Below are 27,079 nucleotides of genomic sequence, written 5' to 3' on the forward strand. Positions count from 1 at the left end.
TGTCATGCTGATTGCATTTTTCCTTTACTCTACTGTGTGATTTTCACTACAGAGATAGCAGGGAATGCGGTAGAGTCAGTATTTTATGCGCTCATATGTTAAGCATGCCTACCTTCATCAGATAGGACACTGTGCGCTCTTTCTGCTCTCCCTCTGGATGCTTAAGCCCACAAAGTGAAGAAACTGTGAATTCTTGGCTCTCCAAGGTTGTTTAGCGGTATAAGAACCTCCTGTTAGATTTACACAGTACCTCTAGCAAAATTAACTCAGGACCTTTCTCCCACTTCAATTCTTTCAAGATCCCAAACCAAAGAATCCTCTGAGTGATCTTGAAATTGCAAGAAGATTCGAAGGTTTCAAAAGCTGTGTTCGTTAATTAACTGACTTAAAATTTATATTTGCACTGCCTGAAGAATATTAATGGGTACCATTTTTAAAGCAAGTATTTCACAGCAGGCAATATGTTAGGCAATTATTGATTTTATCTCATCATTTTTTTGTAAAAACTACTGAATGTAGAGGTTATTCTCTATGTATTGTGACCATTTTTCATTTCAAGTGAAAGAAATCAAACTCAAATTATCTATGGCCAAAAGATTAATTGTTGGGAAGGAAACTGGTATCTTGTATGGGAATGCCAAGCTGCTGGGACAGAACTATCAGCACCATCAGTATCATCCACACCATCAGGACCATCAGGACCATCAGGACCATCAGCACCATCACGACCATCAATCCATCAGCACCATCAGCACCATCAGGACCATCAGGACAAGAAGCACCATCAGCACCATCAGGACCATCAGGACCATCAGCACCATCAGCACCATCAGGACCATCAGCACCATCAGCACCATCAGGACCATCAGCACCATCAGGACCAGTAGCACCATCAGCACCATCAGGACCATCAAGACCATCAGGACCATCAAGACCATCAGCACCATCAGGACCATCAGCACCATCAGGACAAGAAGCACCATCAGCACCATCAGGACCATCAGCACCATCAGCACCATCAGCACCATCAGCACCATCAGCACCATCAGCACCATCAGGACCATCAGCACCATCAGGACCATCAGCACCATCAGGACCATCAGCACCATCAGCACCATCAGGACCATCAGCACCATCAGGACCATCAGCACCATCACGACCATCAATCCATCAGCACCATCAGCACCATCAGGACCATCAGGACAAGAAGCACCATCAGCACCATCAGGACCATCAGGACAAGAAGCACCATCAGCACCATCAGGACCATCAGGACCATCAGCACCATCAGGACCAGTAGCACCATCAGCACCATCAGGACCATCAAGACCATCAAGACCATCAAGACCATCAAGACCATCAGCACCATCAGGACCATCAGCACCATCAGGACCATCAGCACCATCAGCACCATCAGGACCATCAGCACCATCAGGACCATCAGCACCATCAGGACCATCAGCACCATCAGCACCATCAGCACCATCAGCACCATCAGCACCATCAGCACCATCAGCACCATCAGGACCATCAGGACCGTCAGTAGTCCTTCTCCTCCACAAGCATCTCAGCATCATTTTGTTCCTGTCACCTGGACAACCCCCCTTCCACAAATGGGAAACAGCCATGGGTAGCTCCTGAGACTGATAATTTCAGTATTTTGGATGAAACCAACTTCCTGTTTTTAAACCTCCAATTCCTTGTAAGCACCCTCTTGGTCTGCTTTCTATTTGGCGGTCACTTTAGACTGAACGAAGTGTCAGGATCTTAGGCTTTGAAGGAACACTAAACAGGAAGTTAGTTATTGCGGTACGGCAAATGATGCTTGTAACTAAGATTTTAAAGAGAATATGGAAATGTCCTAAATAGGTAATTTTACATCGTACTCACAATTGATATTTTATTGAGTGTTCCAGGTCTGTGCCTTTAACAATAGACTAATTATCTTACCACCCCATAAACTAAAGGACAAATACCGTTTTAATTAGGATGCAGGGACTTAGAGATGTTAACCAACCCAATATAGAATACAGATGGATGACAGATGATTAAAAAGGGGTGCTAGGAGGACAGAGCCACTGGTGTGCACTGCAATTATTGTAATTACATCAGGCAGATGGAGAGGATAAATCTTCATGTGACTCATCCGGTAAATGCAGATCCACAAGCTACCAAGCTGAGCATACTAGAAAAGTGAGCAGTTGAGATGGGAAGGAAAAACAGAGGAAAATACAAAGTAGAAAAGAAATATTTGAAAGCCATTGTTGGGGGGAAAAAACCAACAGAACAAAGACACTTGAGTTTCTTCCTGGACATAAACTGTGCTTGATCATATCCTCCTCCCACTGGATGAAGGGAAATTCTCAAGTGTGTTTGAAGTAGCTTTATGTTAATAATAAACCAACTGGAAATTATCTCAGGTGGTGTAACGAATGATGGTTTTAATTAAGATCTACCAGAGGACATCCTAATATCCAAATAGATGATTTCCTGTAGTACTTAAAAATGGACATTTTTTTTAATGTGCTCCAGGTTTGTGTCTGGACAGTAGATGACTTACCTGATTTGAGCCTCATAAACTACGGTTAAGCACAGTTACGGTTAGGCTACTGGGACTAAGAGATGCCGACTAAGCTAAGGACACACACCTTCTGAGAGCTGAAGCTTGCCTAGCACTGAGGATGCTAGCACTGAGGATGCTAGCACTGAGGATGCTAGCACTGAGGATGCTAGCATTGAGGATTGCCTAGCACTGAGGCTGTTGGATAGTGCATTCTGACATGCTTTGCTGGTCTTCCTTCTTCACAATGTGAGAGACAACCACATTGGTGCTCCATTCAATACTATTTATTCCACTAGGAGAGGAGAGATGGATTAGCTCAAGAGCATTGTTTTCTGAGGACATGATTATGCAGGGTACCATACAGTGGGTCCTTGTGAAATCATGGCCAAAATTTGGTGATGACGCCAAAGAACCAGTCAAGTAAGCTGCCAGTTTAAACACTGATGAATGGATCTTTTACACCAGTCATGGAGACACAGATCTATAAACTCAACCCTTAAGAGGCTTAGGCAGGAAAATTGCAAGGTGAAGGCCAGTCTAGGCTCCAGTGAGCTCAAGGCCAATCTGGCTTTGTGAAATCCCATCTCAAAACAAGTGAAGCAAAAGAAAGAGGGTTATACCATAGTGGTGTAACTACTTAATCTGGGCAAGGCTAAGTTTAATCCTCAGAGAAACCATGTCTTAAAACAGATAGACAGACAGATAGACAGACCAACTAATTTAAAGGGCTAGTGACCATATTAACAGAGAACAAGTTGTGGGATTGATCTCTTCTTCTGTGATGTGATGTAGGTTCTGGGAATTGAAAGCAGGTCATCAGGTCAGCAGCACCCTTATATCCTGAGCCATCTTGCTGCTCCCCACCCCCGACCTTTCCCTTTTAACTAGCCAAATTGCTGGAAAGCTTGGGCTAATTAAGGTATTAAGACGCTTGCTTTAGAATTATCTTTGCCTGAGGATGCTTCCAGTAAGTCTAAGTTCCACTACAAAGGTGGGTCTCCTCCTTTACATAGTTTAAATACATGACTAGTCATACTGAACTTGTGCAGATTTTTCTTCATTTTCCAGTAAATACTGAGTACTTGCTCAGGGCCCTAGGCACAGGAGTTTTGAGGCAAACATATTCTCCTACCTTCTAGTCAATGTAGTAGAAATAGTAGAAACAGGGAAACCAGAAGCTATGAGGAAACAATAAATATTTTGATGAAAATAAACCCTGGTGACTGACGGGAAGGTGTGGGAAATTCTTTCAACAGAACAATCAGGAAAGATTCTCTCAAGAGGTCAGTGGAGGGTAAAGAGAAGGAACCTGAGAAGAGAGTATTCTGACAATATATAGAATAGACAATCCCATCTTGCAAACAGGAGGTCTGGGATGATAATGTATGAGATTCCTGAGTGTCAACATGACACACCCGTGACATGATTCCCCCAGTTTTGTAATAGAAATTATTGGATTTTCATACCAACATCAACAATGAATCCATGAGCAGAGAAGAACAAGGTTAGGACTCTAGACCATAGTTCCAGGAACTCTTTATCTGTTGAAGAGGGAAGAGAAGATATGGCCCTGGATGCTACCTGTGAACCAGGTATCATGAGTTGCCTAAGCAGTATTGAGAATGATTTCTTACGAGGATTGTTTTGTGAACATTTTGCTGAAGGGATAGACACAGAGGAACAAAAGTGTAAACACACTGGCCAGCCTACTGCCATTTCTAATGTGCTTTAGATTATCCAGAAATATAAACAGAATTTAAGGAACAAAGTTGAAGGCCTGGCATTGCTTCACGAGGCAGTAGGTGCTGTGTGGTAAGATATAAATAATAAACTTATCTTGATAAAAAGTGTTTTCTGGTATTAAATACGACAAAAGTAATTTATTCTAGATTACCCATTAAAATGATGGAATAGTACTTAAAACTCGTTTGTTCGAATTCAAGTATGAGTTCAATAATTGAATTGACAATGTTGGATGCTAGTGTTTAAGCAGAGTTAACTTTTTTTAAAGTTGAAAATGGAAGAAACTTTAAATTATGAGTCAAGAAAAGTACTTTAAGTTAATATGACATTGATAGGACACAAATTATATAGTAATCTAGGTTTTAAATTGTAATTTTTGGTTTTTTTTTGAAATAGAAGAATGAAAGAAATATCACAGTGTAATTAAAAAGTATGTCTAAAGAATGTGGTATTTTTAAATTTATTCAACCAGTTCTGCCTTATCACAGAATAATCAGAGAAGCAAGAAATTGAAATTTAGTAACCTATGGTATTTTGTGTTATGTCGTACACCTATAGCTTTGAAGAGTTTAAAAATTGCTGTCATCCAAACATGTATGTATCACAGAAAGATGTTGGAAATGAGTTGACAGTTTTCATTTCTAACTCTTTAGGTATTTAGACAAACACTGAGATTTCTCGGCACCTAGTAAGTGTGAAACAGTAGTGCGCGTGACATGTGGGGTGTGTGCACGTGCTCAGTTCTCATTAGGTGATGTGTCACCTCCTACCCTCGAGGTGGATTTGTTCCCTTCTCTGTATGGAGGGGTCATGTAAACCTATGTGGAGCTTTTCTTCCTCTAGGACACACAGCTTGGAAATAGAAGCTGTTACTACTAGATCTTTCTTTAGCCTTAGGAACATTAGGCCTTGGTGTCTTGTGTTATGCTTCTAGGCCACTAGAGGGATCGTCTAGTTCACTCCTCTTGCAGTGTGCAACATCTCCTACCAATTTTATAGGAAGGGGAAAAATTACTCTGCCATTTACAGAAGTTGATTACTGTGCATGTTATGTTTAAAATGGAGACACAGTGAAGTGGAATTTATCCACCATGCAGGTGATGTCAGGGAGCGGAGTATATCAACGGCTGATATAAAGTGATACTCCACAAATAAGAATCTCTGTGAGAGTCTTACAGATTTAAATACATTGAGTCACCCAGTAAGTATTTCCCAAGTATCTAATGTGTTCCTGGTACTCTTCTAAGTACTGGTAATGTGTCAGAGGTGTGGAGGGACAAACTCTGCCCTTTGGTATGTAACATTCAAAAATGTTTCAAATGTCACAGAGAAATGAAATCTCTCTCTCTCTCTCTCTCTCTCTCTCTCTCTCTCTCTCTCTCTCTCTCTCCTCCTCCTCCTCCTCCTCCTCCTCCTCCTCCTCCTTCTCCTCCTCCTCCTCCCTCCCTCCCTTTATCCTCCCCCTCGATTGACCTGGAACTGGAAGCTCTATATGAGAGTATGTGCGGCTCATTTTTTGATTGTTGTTTTGTTTGTTTATTTTTGAGGGGGGAGTGGATCATTTTTTCTTCCCTTTGGATTGGAGGGTGAGAAGAAGGCTGGAGTATATTCCTGGATATCTGTGTTTGAAGAAGTATTCTGGGCCACTAAAAGTATTATGACTGCATTTCTGTCTTCAGCATAGTCCTCAATTTCAGTCCTGTTTGCTTTGCCATGAATGCGGCTCTTGGATTCAACTTTCCCAAAGGGGGGAAAAGTCTTCAGTCATGGTTGAGGGCTACCTGGATGTTCTGGCTTAGAAAAACAGGATCTGGGGTTCCTAAGGTGCCCCAGATGGATATAATGTCAACCCTGTCATTTTTAGTCCTACCCCCATGCTGTGTGCCACGTATTTGCTATTTTTAAAATTAAAGCAGTATTTTTTGAGGCTGTCCCTTCAGGTAGTTCAGAAATTCATGATCGTCCTGCTTTTTCATTCCAAGTGCTGGGATTATAGGACTGAGCTACGTCCCCTGCCTCTGTTTGCAATTTTAAATCAAATAATCCAAACGTCCTATCACTTACAAAACAGAAGCGAGCTAGTTTCCTGGAGGTGTCAGTGCTATGAATTGGTTGATAAGGAAGCACAATATCAAGATTCAGTTAAGAAGAGACCTCAGAAGGGCCGAACTGAGGGATTTTTGCCTTAAAATTTTTTAAAAATAAAATATAATTTCATCAGTTCCTCCCTTTAACCCTTTCCAAGTCTCTTCTCTCCAACTCTTTCGATATTCCACCTTTACTCACTCTCAAATCAGTGACCTCTTTTTCTTTGACTATTATTGCACATCTATAAATACACACACACACACACACACACACACACACACACACACACACACCACCTACTGAGTCACTGTAGTGTTGTGTGTGTGTTTGTATGATTTTAGGGCTGACCACGTTGTATTAGATGAGCAAGGAGGTCTACTTCGTAGTCGATACTGTTTACTCTTTGCAACTCTACTGAGCAGCACAGGGCCAAATCCTGTCTGCAAGAAGTATCTTAGGTTCCTCAGTGGTCAAGTCAACCTGAGAGCTTCTCCTGGGGCCTTGCACCCCAGCTTCCTGCTCTTCTTGCTCCACACAGTTTCCTAATGGCAGCATTGCTCGAAGTTCTCATTACAGAAGAACTTCAGGAACAAAGCTGGCAGTGAATGGAGAAATGCCTGCAGAATGAATCCTTGTTAACTTTGACTCTATCATCACAGGGCTGGTCAATTAATTACAATTTGCTCCCTTTGGTTATAGGCTAGGCTGTAGACTATCTTGACAACATCTATAAAAACTGTCTTTGAGGTGATTTTTTTTATGTATACATGATTCTAAAGTTCTAAACTAATTGTTTAAATTTTAAGATCTATAAAATAATGCCAATCTAAAGCCTTCCTCTTCCGTAATGGACGAGCCACATTACTCCCCATAGGTGGTGGTGGGTTTTCTTAGGATCTCTCCACACTGTGCCCGCTGCTGCAGCCTTGTTTGCTAGTGTACATTCTGAAATCGGCGAGTGCATTTATCTAAACATGTTCTATACAAAATTGCTTTCACTAATCAAGCAAGACTTATCCCTATTTAGGAGAATTAGTGAGGTTTTACTCAATTAGGCTTGATGTCAAGTTAATTTTTCCCCCATTAGTATAATGAAGAATTGCCATGTTGCTCCATTATGCATGTGGATTGTTAAAAAGTTGAAAATTAATGCCAAACATTTTTTTTATTTGGAAAACAAGGAGAGAAGTGAGAGGTTTGAGTAAATTGTTCTGGATACAGTCCTGGATGCTCCATTTGTAGCGTGTAAAAGGTCAGTTGCAAATCAGCAGAAGCCACGGAACACCTAGCTTGCATCCCACTGATGGAGGGTCTTCAACATCAGCTTTCTCATTGATTTTTAAAAATTACTTTGTAAAAGGCGTTTAACTTGTAATTGTCAGTCTTGCTAAAGTAGGTTCCCTCCTTCCCTCCTTCCTTCCTTCCTTCCTTCCTTCCTTCCTTCCTTCCTTCCTTCCTCCCTCCCTCTTACCCTCCTTCCCCCTCTACCTGCCTCCCTCCCTCCCTCTCTCCCTGCTTTCCTTCCTTTTTACTTTTGCTATTTATGCTTTCAAAACTATTTACTTTGTGCTCTGTTCTTTACATGCCTGCCACACCCTGCAGCCTGGGGATACTGAACCAGAACCTGGTGAGTTTACATCTGCTTGGTGGGTTGCATGATGGAAAGTTGGCCTAAGCAAGACGGGCTCTGTGGTTCCATGAATGGCATCCACGTTTCTTGACAAGGCTCTTGGGGGGCAGAAATTGTTCAATGCTTTAATTAATTCATGGTATATATTTTATATATCTAATATATATTTCCATATCTCTATATCTCTACTATCTATCTATCTATCTATCTATCTATCTATCTATCTATCTATCTATCTATCTATAACAATTTTAGTGCCCATTCATAACAAAACAAATTCTCCAGGTTAGAATCACAGTTGATTGGCTGGTAACTTTGATCATATTACATTTCTGCTTCTTTAGAGAAATTCAGTTATGAGAAGGTAAACCCTATTAAATGAATGGCTCGTTGTTTATGTTAACCAAGTCTCTGGTCTTTATCTTTGTCCAACATGCCTATCAGTGGTCCTTTATTAAGAAGAATTGTGAGTTCCAAGTTCTAATCAGGAAAGACCAGTGCCTGAGCTCGATTTTTTCTGTCGGCTGGTGTCAGGAGATTAAAAAATTCTTTTGTTATCGAATCTCTTACTTAGTAATATCAAAGAGATGAAAGAACTTGACTTCATGAAACCTTCAGTGGAGATCGGTAGAAGTTGGAAACATTCACCAGTGGAGAGCACACCAGTAAAGATTACATTTGAAGGTTCCTTAAGCCTTTTGTGGCTATGGTTTGATACTCTCTAGTTTTTCATACTTTTTTTTGCTAGATTATAAAATGCCTTTGGAAAAAAATCCGAAGCGAGAGCTCAAACATTGTCCATGGTTTTCCAGGCTTCAAAGCAGAATTCAAATCTGGAAATTATGTTGCAGTTGGAAAGTAAAATTGTAATTTGCTCATTGGGTAGATGCCATGTTTGCAGAAACGGTTCCGATTTTGTGTATTTTATGTCTTAGCTTTAGCCCAGACTCCATAATGTTGGACTTATATGAAAACAATAACAACCTTAAATTGAGTTTCTAGACTAACATGCTACATTGCAGAAACATTTTATGCCCTACACGACATCTTGCTTTATGCTTCATCTCGGAAGCTACATGAAAGTGTAGAAGCTGCCTTCAGACCATCATTCTGTTACTCAGGCACTATCGTGTGATTATATGATCACCTCCATGTGCCAGGCTCTGCTTTAGATACCAGAGACACCACTGCAAAGAGATAACCAGCCATACAATCTTTGTGCTCACGGTGACTGAATACACGGCTTGGCATCATAGGACTGCAATGCTGTACATGGAAATAATATGTGGTGTCCAAGTGACCACGTTGATTTTGGTGGTCAGAAGGGGTCTTTTTGAAGAGGACACATGTAAGCTCACCTCTCAATGGTGAGATGGAGACGTCTCTGGAAATACTGCAGAGCAGTCTTGTTGACGGAGCTGACACCCAATGGCTTGTCTCTAGGTAGGACAGAACTTAATGGGTTTCAGGAACACAACAATGATCCTGAGTAGCTAAGAGCAGTGTGGATGCTGCTCCCCGATGACTGTAGAGAAAGTTCTAGATGGAAACTCTTCACAGTATATTTAAAATATTATCGTATTCTAACATAGTACTGATGATCTAAGCAGGATGGTGTTTCTCACTTTTTTATCAATATGATGAAATTAGAAAAGTCAGCCAAGAAGGAAACTGTAGTCTTCCACTTGTGCTTGCGGTTGGTACAACAGAATGAATGGGGCAGATTCCAAAGCCCACTCATTTTTTTTCTCACAGAGGTGGGAGTTTAAGTATCTGTGAAGTATCAGCAGGCCTCAGAACACCTCAGATCAGATCATAATATTCTATTCAAGAACAGATAGATGCACTTCAGTCAATGACATTGCTCAAGATGGAAGCCAGGAAATAGTAATAAGACAGTTCCTGGACCCAGAAAACCTCAAAACTTATGACATAAATGTCAGGGAACACTGTGTACTCAACATAATGATTAACTCTTTGGCTCTTCAAAACAACAGCAGCAGCAACAGAAACAGCAACAACAACAGCAACAACAGCAGCAATAACAACCGCAGCAATGGCAACAAAACAGGTTGCTGTCCCTTGGTTGTTGGTTTTTTTTTGTGCAGGTTTCTGAGTCAGAGAGTCTCTCAACTTCACTTAAAAAAAATCCTGTACTTTATGTTTTTTAAACTGTATGATCCAGGTCAAGTCCTTGCTTCTAGTTTTCTTTTTTTTTTTTTAAATTTTTTGCAGTTAGAAATTTAGCATCGTTTATGTCAGGTGAATCAGAAGATGCTTTTCAACTAATAACCATAAGCCCTTTTCTACTACCTTAATGATCCTCTCCAAATAATCTAAAGAAAAGGTGCATGTCTTACAGAGGAAGGCAGGATGGCTGTCAGGGAAAGCCTTCTTAATCCCAGGGAGTCTCTGGGACATGTTGGCTGAACTCAGAGTTCAGTATCGTGCTTTCTCACTTGAGGTCTGCAAAACAATCTTCCTTCTGTTTGTTTAGTTACTGAACACTGGTTAACTTCCACGTACTGAGTTTTAAACAAATGAAAAAAAAAACCTGCCTGTCAAGAGCATTTACTCTGGTTTCTAGGTTTTGAAGACGAGGAATGGGCAAACAGATGACGAATGCCTTTGTGCTTTCTGAGTCTTGTATTACATAGAGAAGCTGAGCAAGGAGAATTTCCTGGATGTTTATTCTATGCTGTATTCTTTGGAAGGATTCGAGTGGATGGTTCATGGGGTGACAATTTGTGGGTGTGTTCTGAGAGAAAACGTTCTTTCGCTCTGAGTATGCTCTTGCTTATCCAGCCAACAGATACTCATGGAGTGTCTACCATGCTAGATACTTGCTGGAGAGAAGGGAAGCCTCTGGGGACTAAGGTTCCCCATTCCCTGGAGATAAGACTTTACTTGCTTGGAATAGCATTCAGATCTTGTGTCCTTTCCTTTCTAGAGGTACGCCATATTACTCGGCCTCCCCATTCCTCAGCATCCTCCTTTGTAAATGGGAATAGTATGCATGGAAGATTTCTGTGAGGAGTGGATGGCCATACAGCAGCAGTCCTAGGACTGGAGGAAGTGAGGCGCTGTATGAGTTGTTCCTACCAATGTTCTGTGTGCTGTGTGCTCTGGGAGTAGATTCTGCATCTTCCACCTTAACTTCCTAAGTGTAGAAATCTCTTTTCTCATAGCATCCAGTGTGTCTTTAGAATGGCATGGTGCTCCCCCCCAATAAATATGCCACCCACCCCCTTACACCTTCCACTTACAATATACACACTTCCTGTTTTCCTGACCAGTGAAATACAGACTCCTTTCTGGTCATCTCTCACAGAGAAGGTCCTTTTATTCTGCCTCTGTGTAGTTCACTTCTTCTCTGGCAGCCCGCCTACTTCCTAACACTCCACTGTGGTTCTAAGGGCTTGTTCTGTCACAATGGGCGCAGTTACCACTGCCTCTCAGCCTCCTTCTCATCCTTCATCCTTTGCCTCTTACCACTGTGCCCAAGCTCCATGCCCTAAAAGGCCAACTTCCTCTGCCAGTAGGAAGAACTTCTTTGTTTTTTCCCCGGGGCCATCCATCCTATCAGTCAGTCATCATTTTTATTGTACTGGGTGGGATTCTTTATATTTCAGTTCTCGACATAATTCATGGTAAATGCTGTGCAGACAGCAGGCAGTGGCAGGACCAAGGCCCTTCCTCCTGATACCCCCTGAAACCTTCCTGCTGAACAGTGAAGTTATTTCTGTATTTTGGAAATGGCACTTTTCAAGGTATTAGCAGCTGATTTCTCTAGCTTATATTAAAACATAACCAGTCTCTGTTATCTGGAAAGCCCCTTTGAGAGTCTTCAGTAACCATGAGAGTTGTATAGGCTAGAGAATGCAGGTTTTTAAGATGTGATACCAGGCTTCCGGAATGTACCAGAAGATCAACATCATTGGCTTATGTAACAACAGTAGGCAGCCTGTCAGAGAGCAGGAAATAGTCTATCAGGAAGACTGTATATATGTATAAATATATTTAATTAGTATGCCACTTAAATTCTATGGGCAAAGAGTAGCAGATTTCTTGAAAACCTTTAAAGTTTCTCTTAAATATGTTTTTTTCAAAGTAAAGTGCTGTGGTCCCAAGTGGAACATGAATGACAATTATTTCTACTAGATTATTTAAACTAAGACCCCCGAACAACTCAACTCATTCCACAGAAAGACTGGAGACAGAAAAAAAAATTTAAGTTTCTGGAAATTGTTATTTTCCCATTAACAGTTATTTTCATTACCAAAGAGAGTTGTAGAAGCAGCTTTGAGATTTTCCTGAAACCAAATGCCTGTCAGCTTAATACATTTGAATTCCAGTTGGCTATATGTGTTAATAACAGAACTAGTTTCTCTTGTCTCACGTGAAGTTTCACTTTGGTGAGCTGAGGAAAGACCCCTTAGCTATAAAATACAAACACTGAAATCACTAGAAATTCTAGTCATAGCACAAACTTATGAATATTTTATATTTTAGAATGCCTTTAATACTTTATAATCTTTTGTGTCTATTTAACACGGTTTTATTTTTTTCATTAAAATATGAGTAATGGTGCATATGCTATTTGCGAGCCCTATGTTGGGCATGAAATTAGACCTCCCTTTCCAGAAAGAGGTGAAGCATTTAAATGAAGAAAAATAATAAACAGAAGGGGGAGGTGGAGACAATTCACAGAACTTGGGAATGGAGGAAGTGGTCTACATAGCGAGGCTCAGGAACAAGAAGGAGGCTGAACTAGAGGAGTTATTAGTCGACAGAGGATAGTCTAAGAACTAGATAAGCAGGAAGTTCCTGGAAATGGAAGGCTCCAGTCTCAAGAATCCGTGGTGAGTGAAGCAGGGATTGTTCATTAGAGACATAGCTAAGCCATGTTGCTTCTCAAGGAGAGAGCCAGGGGAAAACTGCCCTCACCTTGCCTCACTTTTCCCTCTATGTATGAACTCCTTCTATGGAGCCAAGCCGAAGTTAGAGGTACGACAACCATGGGGCATAGGGCTGAGGTAAAATAGGCATGCAGAGTATCTGATGGGTAAGGGAACAAAACCTGTGAGCCTGTGAGTTTCTGCCCTCTTTCCTTCTGTGAGCTTATATTCTTACTCTTCATGTGGTTGAAAAATACAGCAAATGAACCGAATGCCTCCAACTCCCACTCTCTCTCTGCACGATGTCATGTAACGATCATGGTCGCCTTCAACTGATCTGCCGATGACCACCAGTGTTCTCCCTATACGGTGGGGAAGGAAAGAGCGGGAAAGAGGCAGATGAGCAGTGCTAATTTTAACTGACCATCACTCTCCGAGCTGGTTATCACTGTAGGATACTAGCTATAGCCTCCCCCCTTCAGTTTTTACCACATTGACTGCCATCACCTCACTGGGCAGGGGCCATTTCCAGTTCTGGCCTCCCAAACCTTCATTTCTTTAAAAACTTGGGTCTTGTTTTTATTGGGCTGTTTTCCCTTGAGCAAGGATTGCCAGGAAGGGAGTATTAAGAGCAGTCTCTCCAAATTCCATGCATTCTAAGGTAGATTGCAGCCTCATTCGGTATCAGGATATTAATTCTCCCCAGAACGAGTGTAGTAACTTCATCTACCTGCTGGCTTCCATAAGAACATCATATTGCTAGGGGCTTAACTCTCCTTTCAAAGAGTAGAAAATGATGTTTCCTGGTGGAATTGTGAATCCCTTGGGCAGTAGGCCTTTTGAAATCACCAAGTTCAATGGGTAATAAGAATTCTTTGAATTTTAATTTAAGACTGATTGCTCTCTTTGATAGCCAGAGTAGAAGCTGTGTATCTTATAACCAGGGCTGCTTCCTGTGACTCTTTTTCAATGGGAAATTTTTTTGCATGATTCTAGAAATACAGGTGTATAAAATAAGTAAGCAAACAAAGCATTTACTGATAATGATTCATAAAAATATTTTAGACATCTTTTGGACAGGTATAATTTCACCACTCATTAAAGACAAAAGCAAGTGTGCTTGTAAACGAGATGGGCGTGCTGGCTTATTAATGCATTAACTATCCAATCTTAGCTGAGTGCTTGATACTGGGGGCATAGATCATCTTCAACATTATCAGAGTTGATTAATATTTTGATTTTATGATTGCAAATACCAAATACTTTACTTAATAGAAATACTTTTGTAAAGAATGTCAGGAACACATTTAATGCTATTTCAGATTTTTAAGGGGTTGTTTTCACTAATCCCAAACCCAAATTCATGAAATGATTTATTCTGATAAGTGCAATCAGCAATTCAAATAGCAATTTACAAATCAAACAGCTGACTATGACACAAACCAAAGAATCCATACTGAAGAATGATGGTAGAAAAAATATTAAAAGTCTTTGTTTTCTATAATTAAATTATTACTGTTTCTATAAAAGCAGAACTATTGTTCATTGGCATGACAAATGTCATGGTGTGACAGCACTCATGGTGCCAGAAACGCAGGAGTTCAGAATCAAGGCTGTTGTGTGATCAAAACAGGGGAACATGCATGATTCATTTCGCACTTGATTTTGAATTAATATTGAGTCCTAGGATATACAGAAATCATTCACAGTTGCCAAATTTTGTGATCCCCACAGATTCATGTGAATCCCATGAGGTGTTTTAGGAGAGCTGGGCTCTATAGCATACCTACAGCCATTCCTGATGCTGTGAATTCTCTGTGACAGAGTTAATCATATAAATACATATATTAATAAATAATCAGTTAATTAATAAATAAGTGTGTGTGTGTGTGTGTCTGCTGGCATGAGGCATTTGTCCATACTCTATGGACAGCATGCTAACTTTGCTGGTCCCTTGGCTTTCATTCTAGCTGAGCTTTAACCCACAGTTCCACCTGTAAGCTTCTTGGAGACTAAGTGACCCAATCTATACATTCTATGAATAAACTGTGTTCCTTCTTTTGATGAAAAAATAGTGTGGAGGGCATTTTTACAGATGATTTGATGTGCCATATAAATCTGTAAATACTACTTGCACCAGTATTGGCGGCCAAGAAGGCATGCACCAACCACTCTATCTTTGTGAGTCTAATGAGTGAGTTCACAATGAGAAGGGGCTAGGGTCATTGTCCTGGCCATACACAGCCATCTTGGCTATGTTCTTGGGAGGGGGAAGCTCCATGTCATTTTGGCTTTCTACAGTTTGGGTCTTTCTTGAGCTCTCGAAAGTCAGATCACCTCCGAGGTTGAAGACATGAATAACCTATTTCCCTACTATTTTGGCATTTTCTGTGTGGACTCATTAAGCAAATATTAGGATGGTGATTGAAAGACACAGACTGACAGTTGTAATCAGATTTTGTTCACTTTATTATCAAGGCTGTTTTCTGTGATCTCCTTTATGAGATTTAGGCAAAGAGAATTAGCTTTGTATTACATATGATCCTGCATCTACTGGATTTTCTATGGCCAGAGAGGAGTTTCTGTAGTACCCACCAACCAACATATAATGCTAAAGAGGATATTATTTTACTCCAAAATCCTAGGAGTCTGTGCATGATTGCTAGACCAGAGTTTGCCAGAAGGTCCTTTGTAGCATCTCTGAATGCCACAGTCTCTTCAGCTATTACTGGTTCTTCCAGGCCATCAGGACCAAGAGGCAGGACCTACCATAGCTTGAACTCTGTATTCATGTCTTCCCTGGAAAATGTAGTGTACCTCTCCTTCCCCCTCCTCTCAACTTTGAAACTTATAAAAACAAATTAACATATCCTTTTGGGGAGATCTGATTTCCTATGCTATTCCGAGTTACAATGATTTCCAGTGGAAATAGTGGCATGACCAAGTTAGCAAACATCAAAGAGGCCTTTCTGGAGCCTGAGAGGAGAGTTGCTTTAAGAGAAACCATGGTCTTCATTTGAGGGATGCAGACAGCCTGAGGTGGGCAGAGGGCACAAAGAAACTGGAAGAATAAATACCTGACATCTCTCTTCCTTTCTGTAGTGATTCTCCAGTGGTGAGTCTCAAGTGGAAATACCAAACAAAAAACCCCCAAACCAAATAACAAACAATAAAAGGAAACAGAAAACGGAATATTTCAGGAGTCATATTCAGAGAGAGGAGGAGGGCTGGGAGAGGAGTTGAGAGTCATCTGTGAGCTATCTACCACATGCTTATAGCGTTAATTGTGAATGCTCATTGCTGGGCTATGAATTCTAACAAAATGAGGATTCTTTTACTCATATTTACAGCTTCACTTAACCCAGTTCCTGCTGTGGGATAGATACTGCACTCAATGAATTATTAAGTAGTCTGACCCAATAACTCCTGTGTGATTTCGAGCAACTTGCTTCTATTCTCAGATGGTCATTTTCTGTGTCTCCGAAATGAAAATACTGGACTGTGTCCTGTTTCACTCTTGAGGATCAAGAGAAGATGCAGATGCTAGCATCAGATCTGCTTTATAAATCGTGAAGTATTGTGGATGTATATGACAATATTTCTTTTCACTTTCCCTCCCGGACTCTCTAACTTTCTGGTTCATGTTAACTTAGGAGATCAAATCGTTACCCAAGCTGGAGGGGTGAGGTCTAGTCCTTACAAGCTGACTTGGTCACCTGTCTTCAAGAGGCTAAGTAAACAGGCACGTGATCCTTACAGAGAAAAGAAATGTATTCAATGGCCATCTTGGGAAGAAGAATGAAGAGAGAGAGCCAAATCATTCTGCATTGTTGGCTTAGGTCCTTCCTCTTTTTTCTTTTCTGTTTTTGTTTTTGTTTTTCACAGGGTCTCACTATGTCACCATAGCTTACCTGGAACTCTTTATGTAGACTATGCTGGCCTTGAACTCACAGAGATGTGCCCGCTTCTGCCTCCTGATTGTTGGGATTAGAGATGTACACAGCAACAGTCAGCTTAAACTGTTTTTCTTAAACTACTCTTTGTTTAAAGTTGATGTCTTTCAACTCGATTTTATTGTTACTACTTCTGTTATATTAATTCCCATCCATGGACACCTTTTTAAACCCTTATGTACATGGTTTGCATTTCTTGACATCTAGACCCTTTTGCTACTAATGCAATTTCCTGTAGGTTGCTATGTTTCTTTTTGACTTTGTACCAGGACTTCCTCTGCAAATCATTTTGCAGCATGAGAATGCAAGATTTAACCTTCAAATGGTTGTTTGTCTTTGCCTTCTCACCAATAAAGTGTACAGGCAATAAGCCATAAAAATCTGCTTGCAGATCCTGCCTCTTGTCACCTCTCATGAGCCAGTGCACAGGGAGGTTGACTGTGTACTATCTGAAACCTTGAAACAAACAACAAGGCTTGCTCTGGTGGGACAATCGCCCTTTCCTTCATGCCAAGCAAGCCTGACAGAAGGCCTGCTGTGGGAACTCTTCTAGTTAGCAGTAGGGTCTTTCAAGTCTTCAGAGATGTACCATTCCTGTTTGGTGTCCCCCCTCCCCCAATGTCTTCACCCCCAACCATGGTTCCCCTGGTTTCTTTCTCACTATATATATATATATATATATATATCTCATAAAGATGTCTAGAATATCTAGAAAATATAACACTTTTTCTTTACAAATAGCACTGACAGCTTTTTCTCCCAAAGAGTACTATGATGAGAAATATATGTATATGTATATGCATATATGTATATATATTCCAAATATATTTGTTCTTAGACTATTAAGGACTTTTCAGAAGGGTGTGCACTAGCCACACAGTTTTATTATTTTTATTCTGACATTGTGTTTTGAACATGTTTACATGTGAAAAAAATAGGAATACTTCAAGTGTTTCACAAAGGGAGAGAGTCATCTTTATGTAATTAGTATTCTTCTGAAGAGCAGCCATGACCGCTCATTTTCCTTTCATCTCCTTCCTGCTTCCTGCTGCCCTTAGTCTCTTCCCTTCTTCTACCCATCACCTTCTGTCTTTCTTCTCCATCCTGCTCTTCTTCTCATCTTTTCCTCCTCTTTGTTCCCCCTCCTCCTTACTTGCGTTCTTCTCTCTACTCATCCTTCTTCCCTCCTCTCATTGCCCCTCCATGCCTCTTCTCCCTTTCCAACTTCCCGTGCGTTACTGAAGCTGTTCTCCTAAGGAACCACCCGACGTGCATTTTATACTATTAGGACAACTTCTTCCTACTCTTGCTTCCTCCTCTTCAGCGTATGTCTGGTGTCTACTTAGTCTCCCATCTGCATTTGTAATTTCAGGGAGTGATATTCTTCCTACCCCCATTCTGATTACTGTACAATTTGTCTGATTTTATTTGCATTAATCAATCAAGCAGCAGGCAGTAAAGCAGAGGGCTCAAAGCTGCCAGGAGAACACAGCCCACTGAATTAGCTAAGCAGGGCTCATAGAGGCTCACAGAGATTGAAGCTACAAGTATGGGCCCCACATGGTCCTCTGCACGTATGTTACAGTTGTGTAGCTTGGTGTTTTGGGGGGACTCCTAACAGTGGGAGCAGGTGTTTTTCTGCCTCTTTTGCCAAGTCTTGGGTCTCTTTTTCTCCTATTAGTTTGCCTTTGCCAATCTTGACATGAGGGCTTTTGCTTGTCTTATTGTATCTTGTTTTGGCATGTTTGGTGTTCATCTCTTGGAGGTTGGCTCCTTTCTTACAGGAAAGGGAGGGTGAGTTAAGTTGGGAGAGAGGGGAGCTGGGAGGAGTAGAGGGAAGGGAAACCCTAGTTAGGATGTATTGTATGAAAGAAGAACCTGTTTTCAATTAAAAGATTAAATAGCAGATGTAGGGAATAAAGAGTCTGAAGCTCAAAGGGTCAGTCTGGTCAGAACCCCCATCCCCACCCTGATCACAGACGTAGATCTTGGGTCACAGTCTCTTTTATTTTTCCTTTGACCCAATTGATAAGATATAATTGCCACTTAAACATACAAAGCCCGGTACCATCCATCTCTTAACAACATTGATAACAACCTGTAAATACACAGAGCAGAATCTTAACATCACCTGCCATGGCTTCTCCCCTCTCTCTGTCTCCTTTCTCCTTTCTCTTCTAGTCTCCTCCTCTTCCTTCAAGCTTCTCTCCCGCCCATCCTTCCTTCTCCTCCAATGATAGGCCTCCTTCTATCCTGTACCTGCTCCTCACCTGTATTTTACAAAATCAATGGGGAGAAGGTTCTGGTGAAGTCACCTGATTCCTGAGTACGTGACTAGGCAGCTGTCCTTGGGGCAGTGGAATTAGCATCAAAATACAGATAAGTTCAGGACAGGGGACTGTGCTAGTGGAGATTTGTCTCAGTTCTGGAAGCCGTGTTAGGCTTCCTATGTGTATAGAGATTTGGTCATTCCCAGATTTCTGACAGGGTTGAAGACATTATAGTCTCATAGCCTATCAGGCTGTTTAACTCTATACATATTTTATTAGATAGTTATCAGATAGTATACAAGCTAGCCAAGCTATAATATAGATTTTAAACCTTTCTTATGCTGGAATGAATAACTAAATGTTCTGTTTAACTGATATAGTGATGGACTGGGTGTTGAGTATATCATATGCTTTATAAATTGTAGAATGGTAATAATTGTACTCAATTTATATATAAGTGAAAAGGCTTTTTAACTGGACAAAAAGGGGGAAATGTTGTGGGCTCACAGTCTCTTAAAACTAGGCTTTAGCCTTATCATGGTGGAGGACTGCAGCATCATCAGGAAGAATAAAACCAGACAAGGAACCAAACAAGCAAGTGATAGCAGCAGGTTCGCAACCGCAGCATTAAGCGAAAGTTTACAAATAAAGATCAGGAGAGAGAGATCCAATAGGGTGGTTAGCTTAGTTCTCTGCTTAGTGATTTATTCTGGGTGAATTATGAAAGAACTGCAAATGTCTGCCTCCTGGGTGACTTCGGTTTGTTCCAAAGCAATTAAAAGTCTATCGCTCCTAACTTTCTCAAGGATATAATTTGAGACCTGAGCACACAGAGCTCAAAACAGGGGTAATAAACAAAGCCAGGGAGGTCTGTGCTTGCAGGTAAGAGGGCCATGCCTGATAGATCAATGCCATTTCTTATGTAGAATCAAAGGTGTCTGCAGATTCACCTTGCATGTAGGTTTTCGAGGCTTGATCTTGCAGATCTTTCCCTAAACCATCACAGGTAAATAAGGAAATTATAAGCACATGAGTAGTTAGGCAAGCCAAGTGGGAAAGTGAAGCAGTTGCTGTAATTCAAATCTGTCCTATGAAGTGTAACTGGGAAGTTTGTTTTTACCACACCTAGGTCACTTTCTCTGTGGCTTTTCCCATGGCTCCCTTTGTCACTGCTTCCTGACTCAAGGGCACTGTCCCCAAAGCTCATTATTACTCATTATGTCATGCACTGAAAATACAGATGTGAAATAAAAAGACCTGATCTGAAGAGAAGATGTCACTCTCTTTGTGCAGATGACACAGATTTTAAAGTAAAGTTTAGAGGCTTATTTTGTCCTTTTTTCTAGTGTTGAGAAGAGTTTTGGGGCTGAGAAAGAGTTCAGGAAGAATTCTCAATATGAATTGCTTTCAAGGTTCACTACAGTAGAGACCCCCCTACCTCATTAGCCAGCAGTCAATGACCACTGTTACCAAAGGAGCCCACGAGCTTTGTTTTTACCTCTGGGGTAAAGTCACTAACATTTTGTTTTAATTTCTTCCACTCTACAGTAATGATATATTTTTTTAACCTCAGAATTTTTTTGAGGCAAAGTAAATATCTAAGGTGCTTATAATAGGGCCTGGGGCCTACTCAAACCATTTGACTTTGTGGTCACTACTTCAGAACAACCACAGCAAGGATGGGGATGGTGACCACAAATGACCCTCTCAATCTGTGCAGTTCTCAGTCTGTGGGTCGTGACCCCTTTTGCGGGGGGGGGGGCAGTGTGAAGTGATCCTTTCACAGGGGTCACCTAAGACCATTGAAAAACATAGATATTTTATGTCATAATTCACAACAGTAGCAAAATTAAAGTTATGAACTAGTGGTAAAATAACTTTATGGTTTGGAACACGAGGAACTGTATTAAAGGGGTGCAGCATTAGGAAGGTTGAGAGACACCATGGTAAAGTAAAAGACTTTATTTGCTTGGATGACTTCCGACTATGTTTAAACAAAAAACATTCCTCCAAAGATTCAGATTTCCACCAGGTAGACAGTTAAAAGATGTACTCTAAGACCTCTATTCAGTCGTGAATGTAGGATGCCATAGTGTCTTGAGTGAAGAAGCAACATCAGAGTAAATGTTCATGCCCTCAGACACTCTGAAAGATGCCCCTGTCTTGTTGGGTATATATTGCACGGTTTAAAGCAACTCAGCCTGTAAAATTTCTTAGACTTGACTTTCCCATAACATCTGCATAGTATGTGAAGAATTGCAGGTGCTCAACAGATAGTCTGACTGGACACTTAGATAGATATGGAGAGAAGAATTAGGAACACAGTGTTCTCTACTTAGGTGCAAACTGCTTTCTACGTACGGGTCACGTTTACATTGTATGATCTTATTCTTATTCAAAGAGCTTTAGTAGGCATCCTTGGGGTCTTCAAAAGTTGTTGACTTTATGGAACTCGGAATTCCAATAAAAATTCTCGGTTGACAATCCTGCCGCAGGATTTTTCTATTTTTATTGTTACTTAAAAAAATGAAATAAATGTCGGTGCAAAGGCAGGCCTGTGCCCATCATACTTCATAGAATATCAAGACTCACAGAGATCTAGAGCACCCAGAATAGTAACGAGAGCGCAGTGAACTTGGTGAGTTGTTGAGGAACAACGGATCACTGTACAGTCTCTTCAGAAACTGACAGAATAATCTGGTAATGGTCACACAGTGACATGGGAAGTAGAACGAACCTTTCCTGATGTCATCCTGTTTTAATAATTGATGCCATATTTAAATTATAATGTGAAGACGACTTTCACTTTAGTCTTTTAATAACATTTAGATGTGCAAATATATCAAGTTCCTAGGTTAATATCTGTTATATCTTAGGAAGGAGGTTGTAAGAATTTGTTCATGCAAGTCAAAGAATTGATTTAAAAGGCCACCAATTAAAATTATAAGTGGCTCATTCAAGGTATGTCAAGTGATTCATTCTCTTAGTTCTCCGGATTTCTTGAATGTTCACACAATATCAGTTATCATGTTGTTTGATTTTTTTTTTTTTTGTTGCTCTTTTTACAGGATGGAAAAGCAGAGTCAAGTTCATGCACCTGTTTGAAGGGGCCCAAACTGTCAGAAATAGGAACGATTGCTTGGATGATCACGCTCTGTGATGCCCTTCACAATTTCATTGATGGCTTGGCGATCGGGGCATCCTATACTCTGTCTCTTCTTCAAGGACTCAGTACTTCCATAGCGATCCTGTGTGAGGAGTTTCCTCATGAGTTAGGTGAGCGCCTCAGGTCACAGGGCAAGAGGTGACTGGGCAAAATCTGATCATATGTTGAGATGAATGATCTTTCTTTCTTTCTTCTCCCTCTCCCCTCCCCCTCCCCCTCCCTCTCCCCCTCCCCTCCCCCTCCCTCTCCCCCTCCTCCCCCTCCCCCTCCTCCTCCTCCTCCCTCTCCCTTTCCCTCTCCTCCTTCTCCTCCTCCTCCTCCTTCTTCTTCTCCTCCTCCTCCTCCTCCCCCTCCTCCTCCTCCTCCTTCTTCTTCTCCTCCTCCTCCTCCTTCTTCTTCTCCTCCTCCTCCTCCTCCCCCTCCTCCTCCTCCTCCTTCTTCTTCTCCTCCTCCTCCTCCTCCCCCTCCTCCTCCTCCTCCTTCTTCTTCTCCTCCTCCTCCCCCTCCCCCTCCCCCTCCCTCTCCCTTTCCCTCTCCTCCTTCTCCTCCTCCTCCTCCTTCTTCTTCTCCTCCTCCTCCTCCTCCCCCTCCTCCTCCTCCTCCTTCTTCTTCTCCTCCTCCTCCCCCTCCCCCTCCCCTCCCTCTCCCTTTCCCTCTCCTCCTTCTCCTCCTCCTCCTCCTCTTCCTCCTCTTCTCCTTCTCCTTCTCCTTCCCCTTCCCCTCCTCCTTCCTCTTCCCCTCCTCCTCTTCTCCTTCTCCTTCCCCTTCTCATTCTCCTTCCCCTTCCCCTTCCCCTCCTCCTTCCCCTTCCCCCCCTCCCCCCTCCTCCTCTTCTCCTTTTCCTTCCCCTTCCCCTCCTCCTTCCTTCTCCTTCTCCTTCTCCCTCTCCCTCTCCTCATTCTCCTCCTCCTTCTCTCCTCCTCCTCATCATTATTGTTTTGTTGTTGTTGTTGTTGTTGTTGTTGTTATTATTATTATTATTATTATTAATCTCATCCCCAAACAGAGGGAAGCATGACTCACTTGACGTTCTCTTCTAGGGGACTTTGTGATCTTGCTCAATGCAGGGATGAGCACTCGGCAAGCCTTGCTGTTTAACTTCCTCTCTGCATGTTCCTGCTACGTTGGGCTTGCTTTCGGCATTTTGGTGGGCAACAACTTTGCTCCAAATATTATATTTGCACTTGCTGGAGGCATGTTCCTTTACATTTCTCTGGCAGATATGGTAAGAAAATCAAGTATTTTATTTTGTGTTAATTTGACATTTTACAAATGAATGTCTGGGTTATGAGTTGAAGTGTGGCCTTCAGCTCCCTGCCGTCTCTCAAGGCCTGGCTGGTGATTCAGAGCCTTCCCAGCCTAGCTCATCTCACTCTGTGAGTAACTTGCACTAACAGTAACTTGGAAGGGCTGTTTTTGATTCTTTGGTGTCTGATCTTATGAACAGTGATGAAATGAACACTTTTTGCTAGTAGGGGCTATTTTCTTAGGTCTACTTTTACTGTATGACAAATTAAACTTGTCTTCTGAGGATAAGCACACTATTTATTTATTTGCTAAAAACACCTAGGATTTTATCTGTTGTCACTGTAATGAAAGTATTATAATCTTCAACACTAGACCAATACACAATTCATTAAAAATATTGTCATTCTGGGAAGATAGAGCAAGCACAATGAAACGAACTGAAGAAGTAAATAAAGTTACTTCAGAAAATGGTTCAGTCGGCTACACAAACTTTTCCCCCTCCAGTCAGCCCTGAAAATTATCGGATGGGCGGGAAAGCCACGTCCATGAGTATTTCTCTCCAGAGGAGTGAGGTCAGAATATAAGCAAACAAAAATGTCACACATCTAATAAGAAGAACACCAACACTTCACCAACACCGTGCTGGCCCAAGGCAGGGCGATTATACGTCTATGAACATCATTAGCAACGTAGTGATTAGTAGGCCAGCTTGGGCTAAGCAAGAAACAACAAAATAAAACAAGGTATACAGAAGACTGAATATTTATAAATACTTAAAAATACTATGAAATAAGAAGAAAAGTAGCATATCTAATGGGAGATGAAGTAGAATATAGTATTGCATAGGAAGGACTAAAGGAAATGCGTGCCTGAGGGTGAAAACAACAGGGTTGAATTCCTTAAAATTTGATGTGTAGACAACGATATATGGGAAGAGAGTTGAGGGGAGAACGCATCAAGCCAGGTACCTTTCAATTGTTTTACTGTGGATGCCGCAAAAATACTAGGATTCCTCATTATCATACCTGAACCAAAATAGTGCTATGTCCCAAATGAAACTAATGCTCAGCCCCTGTGCGGAAACCCCAGACGAACATTTCAGGCTTCACCACAAGATGGCGACAGCTATTTAATAATGTACCTTCTAGTTTCCAGAGATGAACGACATGCTGAGAGAAAAAGTAACTGGAAGACAAACGGACTTCACCTTCTTCATGATCCAGAACGCAGGGATGTTAACCGGATTCACTGCCATCTTGCTCATCACCTTGTACGCAGGGGACATCGAATTGCAGTAGCTGGGAGTATGACGTCAGCGCGGCAAGGCATTTAATAAACAACAACACAGAAGAAACATCTCCATAGGGAATTTTTTTAAAAAAGTGTATCCTATTTAGTTAAAAGAGATTTTTTTTTTAAATTTTCAACTAGAGGCTAAGAAATCTAATGACTGGTTTCAGACACGTAGAATAGGTGAAATTTGTTGTTAAAAATTTCTTTAAAAGGTTTTCGGTTTCAGTCTGAAATGGCTGGTGTATGGGGCCTTTGGTAAATACCTGTTTTTCAATATTTTATGCCTATTAGAAAATTATCATGAAGCAAACACATGCATTCAGTAGCAGACATACAGACCCAGAGAAAAACACAATCTGAGTCATGCAAGGCTTTAGAACTTGGTTGGATTAAACACACACACACACACACACACACACACACACACACACACACACACACACACACGTGTTTTCAGGGTGGTTTTCTTCCGATTAATGTGTTCGTCTGCTTTTAAAGGCAGGTGCTTCAAATGTGGAAGGAAATCAAAACAGTTCCAGTGCATGCAGGAAGGATTCCAGTGCCTTAATGAACCCCAGAGAGATTGTGCACAGCGTTTGTTCAGCTTTTTGTCTCAGTTGGCGACCTGTAGGATTGTTTTGAAAGCTATCCCAAAGTAACATGAATTAGGAAAGGATGAGAGTCTTGCTAGCCAGGTGAAGCTTGGGCTTAGTGCTTGGTCCCTGAGTATATAAGCTTGAACACACTCTGCAGAAGACCAGAATTTGCTGTGCTGTGACTTAGGTTGTGGTTCCAGACAACAGAAATGGCCGAGGAGTAAGACTGGTCAGAACGCAGTCGTGCCGTGCTCTGGGATTGCTTTGTAAGGGTGAAGAATGTGTTGGGTGGGAGAGAGAAATTGAATATAATTTTGAGCAATTTACTTTTTTAAAGGTGAGCATAATTATTTAGCAGGGAGGATTTCAATAAATGCAAAATAACAGCTGGGCTGGGCTGTGTCAGAGACTGATGGTGGAGGAAGCGTGTGTTCATTAGGGGTGACTGACAGTCAGAAACATCTTCTTTTATGCCCAGCATACTTTGTTCCCATATGCTATACCTTTGGATGGAAAACACTCAACATACTGTGCTTATTTTTCTACCTTTGGTAAAACACAGAGCTCGCTGAGTTTTTGAGCAGGCTGTAGACAATTAGTCTGAATTGAACATCCCAATCTCAATTCACACTCCCAAGGAACCCAAAAGAGATGATTTGACAGTGATGAGGATGATTAATAGAACACAACTTATCCCAGGATTGTGTTTCCCTATAAGCCAAAACACATTTTCATGTAAGAACAATGCAAACTCGATAAACGTTAACATATATGTTTGTGTGTTTCACTCTATGACTGACAATTAAAACTTATTTGACCAGACAGTAAACGATTTTAAAACCGTATACTGTGTCAGTTTTATTATTTTTTTCTTAACATGTCTTTATGTTGAGTGACTGTTGTGTGCCTGGTGTCATGGGGAGAGAGGCAAGTAGGAAAATGATGTTGCACTGCTGATTTCAAAAAGATCTGGCAAACAAATCCTACAAAGACTTGTTTTTCATTTCAATAAACACAATCTATATTAGTACAACTTCTTGTTTCTCTGCTTATCAATTTTTGCTTTTTAAACGTATACATCGTGGGCTGGAGAGATGGCTCAGCAGTTAAGAGCACTGACTGCTCTTCCAGAGGTCCTGAGTTCATTTCCCAGCAACCACCTGGTGGCTCGCAACCATCTGTAGTGGGATCCGATGCCCTCTTTTGGTGTGTCTGAAGATAGCACAGCGACAGTGTACTCATATACATAATATAAAAAAGAGTAGTTTGTATGTATTTTGAATGAAACGACTTATTGAAGAAATATTTTGAAGAGTCAAGATTTATATATGAGGATTGTCTGTTGACTTTTTGGTGCCTTCCTATGGATTTGGTTTTTCATCGTTTTCTTTTACCATGGAGAACCAAGAACTTTGGCTGATGATGACTTGAAGGCAAGAGGCAATTGCTTGTTGGAGGCAGAAGGAAAGCAGTGGTGACATTTAAATTATCCTGACTAACCTTTTTCAAGTAAGCATAATCCTGCCAACACATCTTCTTTGGGGGCATTCGTTACAGAGATGAATATTTTATAATCTTATTTTTTTTTTGAAGAAAGGATTTATTTCATATAACAGATCTCAAGCCATCAT

The 27,079-nt window shown here is 41.1% G+C and overlaps 1 protein-coding gene across 7 annotated transcripts in view; it reads left to right on the plus strand.

Annotated features, from left to right (window-relative positions):
- Positions 1-26,293, plus strand: part of Slc39a8 (solute carrier family 39 member 8) — a 146,983-nt gene extending 120,690 nt beyond the window's left edge. For 5 of the 7 annotated variants that reach the window (XM_039102102.2, XM_017590787.3, XM_039102104.2 and 2 more), the window contains 3 exons: positions 22,214-22,421; positions 23,352-23,536; positions 24,708-26,293. In XM_039102102.2, the coding sequence (XP_038958030.1) occupies positions 22,214-22,421; positions 23,352-23,536; positions 24,708-24,857 (543 nt within the window). In that variant the 3' untranslated portion in view covers positions 24,858-26,293. Of the gene's footprint in view, positions 1-3; positions 8,022-22,213; positions 22,422-23,351; positions 23,537-24,707 lie in introns of those variants that run through there. The other 2 variants (NM_001011952.1, XR_010063595.1) reach the window with 2 other exon arrangements.
- The last annotated feature ends 786 nt before the right edge of the window (positions 26,294-27,079 follow it).

The sequence above is a fragment of the Rattus norvegicus genome, chromosome 2, assembly GCF_036323735.1.
Source record: "Rattus norvegicus strain BN/NHsdMcwi chromosome 2, GRCr8, whole genome shotgun sequence".
In the NCBI taxonomy this organism is placed as follows: domain Eukaryota; kingdom Metazoa; phylum Chordata; class Mammalia; order Rodentia; family Muridae; genus Rattus; species Rattus norvegicus.